Below are 6,000 nucleotides of genomic sequence, written 5' to 3'. Positions count from 1 at the left end.
TGGGTAGACTCACAGCTGGGTAGACTCACAGCTGGGTAGACTCACAGCTGGGTAGACTCACAGCTGGGTAGACTCACAGCTGGGTAGACTCACAGCTGGGTAGACTCACAGCTGGGTAGACTCACAGCTGGGTAGACTCACAGCTGGGTAGACTCAGAGTTGTGGCCTCTCCCTCGCGATATTTCAGAGTGACTGACTCATGTCCAGGCATCCAGAGTTTTATAGTCCTGCCCTCCCCCCGGAAGGGGTGTTACCTTCATCATGGTGATTGACAGGCAAGAGGACCAATCAGCTGTACTCAAGATCTTTTTTAAACTCATAACTTTTTACATTTTCATCAATCGCAAAAATCCTCGGGCCTGCCTCAGCGGAGGAGGACTGTGAGTAAGATGACTAAAAAATCATAGCGATATAGGGTAGCGATTTTTTCTAAAATCAATATACAGCGCAAACAGGAAGCAGTCAAGATGTGACTTTTAGTTATATAGATTGTCTTTCTACTGACTGGTTGGCACGCAACAAAATATTTTCACTGTACCTCGGTACACGTGACAATAAACTAAACTAAACTAAGAAGGGTCCCCACCAGAAAGTTACATATCCACGTTCTCCAGAGATGCTGCCTGACCCGCTGAGTTACTCCAGCACTCTGTGAAACGTCACCTATCCATGTTCTCCACGGCTGCTGCCTGACACGCTGTTACTCCAGCACTTTTTTTAATTTATTTTTTGTAAACCAGCATATGCAGTTCCTTTTTTCTACAGGCAATCCAAGACAGAAGTCTACTCTTCTGTGCGCCACATATAGAGTACATTTGGAGCAAGGCATAACCAGTAATAGCACCCTATAATAGGTTACATTCAACTCGTTTTTTTTTGTTAATTATTTGTCCACCCTTGTACTAACAGAATCAAGGGATATGGGGAGAAAGCCGGAACGGGGTACTGATTTTAGATGATCTACCATGATTATATTGAATGGCGGTGCTGGCTCGAAGGGCCGAATGGCCTCTCCTGCACCTATTTTTCTATGATTGTATAACACGTTTAACATGTCTGTGTAACAACCATTACAAACTGCAATTTTGGTTCTTGAGCTGGTGTTTGAGAAAGCCGCTGCGAGTTGTTTTCAGTACATTACTCCGTGCTGTTGACTATTTAAAGGGTGCCAAACGCCTTGGCTGTGTGCGGGCTGCCGCATCCGATACAACAGTCCTGAGCCGTTCCCACAGGAAACCGGAAAGGAGAACAATCACCCACTTCCCTGGGTCAGAGGAGCTGGAATCCGCCTTGTCCACAACCTTGCAATATTTCAGCCAATTTTCTGATCCAGTTTTTATTTTTTAAAGAATTGTCCCTTGCCCAAGTTCTGTGACACAAGCGAAAGATCAGAAAGAAAACCAGTCACATGGATATAATAATGGGGGAACAGCGAAAACGGAATAAGCCCGTGGTGTGAAATTGACCGAATACCGTGTCGCCCAGTAATGGAGTTACTGGGAATTTTGATCATTCATGTTACCTGTTGGTTAAATCCAGGTAAGATAGGTTCGCAGCTTCCAGCGGCTAGAGTCGGACTCGTTTCTTCAGACTCGCTCGCTGAGGTTGTTTAAAACGTACATCTATCTATGTACTCTTCGCTTCGAGAAAGGAACGGGCTGATCTGTAACCAAACCGATTTAAAATGTGTAGGAAGGAACTGCAGATGCTGGTTTAAACCGAAGATAGACACAGAATGCATGTCAGGCAACACCTCTGGAGAGAAGGAATGGGTGACGTTTCGGGTCGGGAGTCGGTTTCTTCAGTCTGAAGAAGGGTCTCGACCCGAGACGTCACCCATTCCTTCTCTCCAGAGACGTTGCCTGTCCCGCTGAGTTACTTCAACAATTTGTCTATCTTCGGTTTAAAATATGTCGACTCTAAGGAATACCAGCACGGGAGAACTTTATAGAACTTTATGTAATTTTTATAGAACTTTATGGAACTTTATAGAAGTCAATGCTAGAAACGAGAAGCGAGATTGAAAGATATGTGGGTGCGGTGACATTTATTCGTCTTGTACTGTGGCTGGTGACCGTTTATAAGATGAATATTATCAGACTGAATATATTTTCAACTTAATGTGTTGGATAAATAATATACATGATTATAATTTTCAAACCATCTCGATGTGTCACTTAATTGTTGGTGACGAGCAATTCATGGCGCGTAATGGTCTATTAGTGTACTTAGCTTTCTAGACACACTTAAACAGATCAGTTTCTAACAGGTCCAATCATGCTAATATTCATATCGGGTCAAATATTTGAAATAAAATGCTAAGGAGTTTGTTGTGATGCATAAAAAAACACTTCCTGAGCAATTGTATTATTCTAATGAATGCACACGAGGATTGTGTAAGCGCGTCCCAGATCTGGTGGTCTGATCGTTTTATTTGCACCTTGTAGGAAGGAACTGCAGATGCTGGTTTAAACCGAAGATAGACACAGAATGCATGTCAGGCAACACCTCTGGAGAGAAGGAATGGGTGACGTTTCGGGTCGGGAGTCGGTTTCTTCAGTCTGAAGAAGGGTCTCGACCCGAGACGTCACCCATTCCTTCTCTCCAGAGACGTTGCCTGTCCCGCTGAGTTACTTCAACAATTTGTCTATCTTCGGTTTAAAATATGTCAAGCCTTCAAGATTGACAAAATCTTGACCGAAATTGACCGAAACGTCCCCATTCCTTCTCTCCATAGATGCTGCCTCACCCGCTGAGTTTCTCCAGTATTTTTGTCTTCCTTCGATTTTTCCAGCATCTGCCGTTTTTTTAAGATTAATCCTTTTTGAGAAAGGCTGATATCATCATAAAGTCAAATTAAACAGTAAATTGTGCCGAGTGTGTAGGATAATGTTAAGGTACGGGGATGTCTGGCTGGTGTGGACTCGGTGGGCCGAAGGGCCTGTTTCCACCCTGTGATAACCACTGGAGTATTATTTAAAGACAGCAAGGTTCACTCAAGTCTTACGCAATAAAATCAATTTGTTCTTACCCAGTCAACCATTCTGTAATTCCCTTGCAATTAGTTCTGAAATGGAGCAATTAGTTACTTAGCACAGGGGCTGATTGGGATAAGCAATAAATGATCACAATCACAATCACAATCACAATCACAATCACAATCACAATCACAATCACAATCACAATCACAATCACAATCACAATCACAATCAACCAGCATCTGCCATTCCTTGCCATTCCACTCCTCTGGTTTGAAGGCCTGAGTTTTATAGGGAGTAGGCTGACAGGGTTCAAGTGGACAACCAATATCAGCTGATTAAAGCCAGTTGTTACCAATGATGCTGAGGAATGGCCTCTCCTGGCCTGTCAGCTGGTTAAATGAATCAGGCTGGTATCTAAGTGAGAGGGCGCTGTCACACTGCATACTACAAAATGTCTCTATTGAAGCTAATTAGTACATTTTTTGAAGTGCATTCACTATTGTAAAATAGGAAACAAAGCCACCAATTTGTGTCCAGCAAGATTCTATAAACGCTAGCTAATCTTCATTAATGTTGCATGATGTACAACAACAGGATGACCTTCCCTGTTCTTCTTCAAAACCATCATCATTTTTTTCTGCCCAGCTGTGAAACCAAATTGTTTGTTTCTCTTCCAAAAGCAAGGCGGCGCAGCGGCAGAGTTGATGTCTTACAGCGCAAGAGACCCGCGATCGATCCTGACTACGGGTGCTTGTCTGTACGGAGTTTGTACGTTCTCTCCGTGACCTGTATGGGTTTTGTCCTGGGTCTCCGGTTTCCTTCCACACTCCAAAGACGTACAGGTTTGTAGGTTAATTGTCTAGGTATAATTGTAAATTGTCCCAAGTTGTTTGTAGGATAGTGTAAATATTGCCTCTGTGGGCCGAAAGGCCTGGTTCCACGTTGTATCTCTAAACTAAACTAAACTAAACTTCCCCTCTAACAATGCAGCACTTCCTTAGTCTTAAGAGGGGTCCTAACCTGACACATGCCCTCCAGAGATGCTGCTTGACCTGCTGAGTTTCTCTCACACTTTGTGAGACTGATGGGATGAAATGTGGTTGTTCAATGAAAGGACTATTGTGGTTAAAGTGTATAAACCTAGAGCTTTGAAAAGTACATGAAACTATGATGGTCTTGCCATTATTTGTGAGAGGAATGTGACTGATGACTGAACGATCCAGGGTTTCGATGTTTTGGATTTGATCGAGAGGGAGGCCAACCAAGAAGAGGAGTTTAGTTTTTTAGTTTAGTTTAAAGATACAGTGCGGATACAGTCCCTTGGCCCACGAATCCGGACCGACCAGCGATCCACACACATTAATATTATCCTACACACACTAGGGACAATTTACACATACACCAAGCAAATTAATCTACAAACCTGTACGTCTTAGGAGTGTGGAAGGAAACCGAAGATCTCGGAGAAAACCCATGTGATCATGGGGAGAACATACAAACTCCATACAGACAGCACCCGCAGTCGGGATCGAACCCTGGTATCTGGCACTGCAAGCAATGTAAGGCAGCAACTCTACCTCCACGCCACCGTGCCGCCCAGTGTACGACTGTGCTGCCCACAAATGTTGCATTACCAATCAGGTGCACTAAGAGAGAATGTAACGGAGGGATCATCCACTATGGTTCGGTGTGTAGGAAGGAACTGCAGATGCTGGTTTAAACACAAGATAGACACAAAATGTTGGAGTCACTCAGCTGGACAGGCAGCATCTCTGGAGGGAAGAAATGGTTGACGTTTCGGGTCGAGACTCTTCTTCAGACCAGAAAACAGCTAACAATGGCCTGTTTCCTTTATCAATGTTACTTCTTTGCATATCTTTCATTCACTTGGTCTATATCTCTCTACATCACCATCTACATCTCTTGTTTCCCTTTCCCCTGACTTTGGTCTGAAGAAGAGTGTCGACCTGAAACGTCGCCCATTCCTTCTGTCCAGAGATTCTGCCTGTCCCGCTGAGTTACTCCAGCATTTTGTGTCTATACACTATGGCAAAATGGGTAGAGTTCACATGACAATAAACTCTCTTGACTCTTGACTTGAAAAGGTTGATGAGGACAAAGCCATAGATGTTGCCCATATGGGCGTCAGCAAGGCATTCAACAAGGTTCCACATGGTAGGCTACGTTGGAAGGTTAGAATGCATGAGATCCAGGGAGAGCTAGCGACTGGATAGAAAGTTGACCATGGCAGGAAGCAGAGGGTGATCGTGGAAGGTTGTTTTTCGGTCTGGAGGGCTGTGAGTAGTGATGTGCCTCAGGGATCAGTGCTGAGCCCATTGCTGTTTGTGGTTTATAATCAACAATATGGATGAGAATGTGGAAGGCATGATTAGTAAAGTTGTAGATGATTCTAAAGTGGGTGGTACCGTAGGTAGCGAAGATAGTTATCACAAATTGCAGCAAAGTCTTGATAAGTTATGCAAGAGGGCTAAGGAATGACTAATGGAGTTTAATGCAGAGAAGTGAGAGGTATTGCTATTTTAGGATGACAAACCAGGGCAAGACCTACACGGTAAGTGTTTAGCTAGGTTAAGAGAAACAGCGTGGAAACTGGCCCTTCAGCTCACCGACCACCAATCACCCCGTACACTAATTCTATCCTACACCCTGGATAGTGGATGTTGTTTACCTAGATTTTCAGAAAGCCTTTGATAAGGTGCCACACGTGAGGCTGCCAAAGAAGATGAGAGCCCATGTTATCAAAGAGCAGATACTAGCACGGATAGCAGGTCGGATGGATGGCAGAAGTAAAAAAGTGGCAATAAAGGAGGCTTTTTCTGTTTGGCTGCCAGTGACTAGTGGGGTTCCACAGGGGTCGGTGTTGGGGCCGCTACTCTTCACGTTGTATATTACTGATTTGGACGAGGGGATTGAAGAAGGCTTTGTGGCCAAGTTTGCGGATGATACGAAAATAGGTGGAGGGGGCAGGTAGTGTAGAGAAAGCAGGGACTTGGCAGAG

General features: G+C 44.1%; 1 protein-coding gene across 3 annotated transcripts in view; it reads left to right on the top strand.

Annotated features, from left to right (window-relative positions):
- The first annotated feature begins 1,094 nt into the window (after positions 1-1,094).
- LOC116971343 (angiopoietin-1 receptor-like) overlaps positions 1,095-6,000 on the top strand; it is a 79,178-nt gene continuing 74,272 nt past the window's right edge. For 2 of the 3 annotated variants that reach the window (XM_033018453.1, XM_033018452.1), the window contains exon 1: positions 1,095-1,539. In XM_033018453.1, coding sequence (XP_032874344.1) covers positions 1,488-1,539 — 52 coding nt within the window. In that variant the 5' untranslated portion in view covers positions 1,095-1,487. The remainder of the gene's footprint in view (positions 1,540-6,000) is intronic. The other variant, XM_033018451.1, reaches the window with a different exon arrangement.

The sequence above is a fragment of the Amblyraja radiata genome, chromosome 3 (genome assembly GCF_010909765.2).
Source record: "Amblyraja radiata isolate CabotCenter1 chromosome 3, sAmbRad1.1.pri, whole genome shotgun sequence".
Lineage (NCBI taxonomy): Eukaryota > Metazoa > Chordata > Chondrichthyes > Rajiformes > Rajidae > Amblyraja > Amblyraja radiata.
The sequence above is the reverse complement of the archived record's forward strand: the minus strand, read 5'-3'. Positions and strand labels throughout refer to the sequence as shown.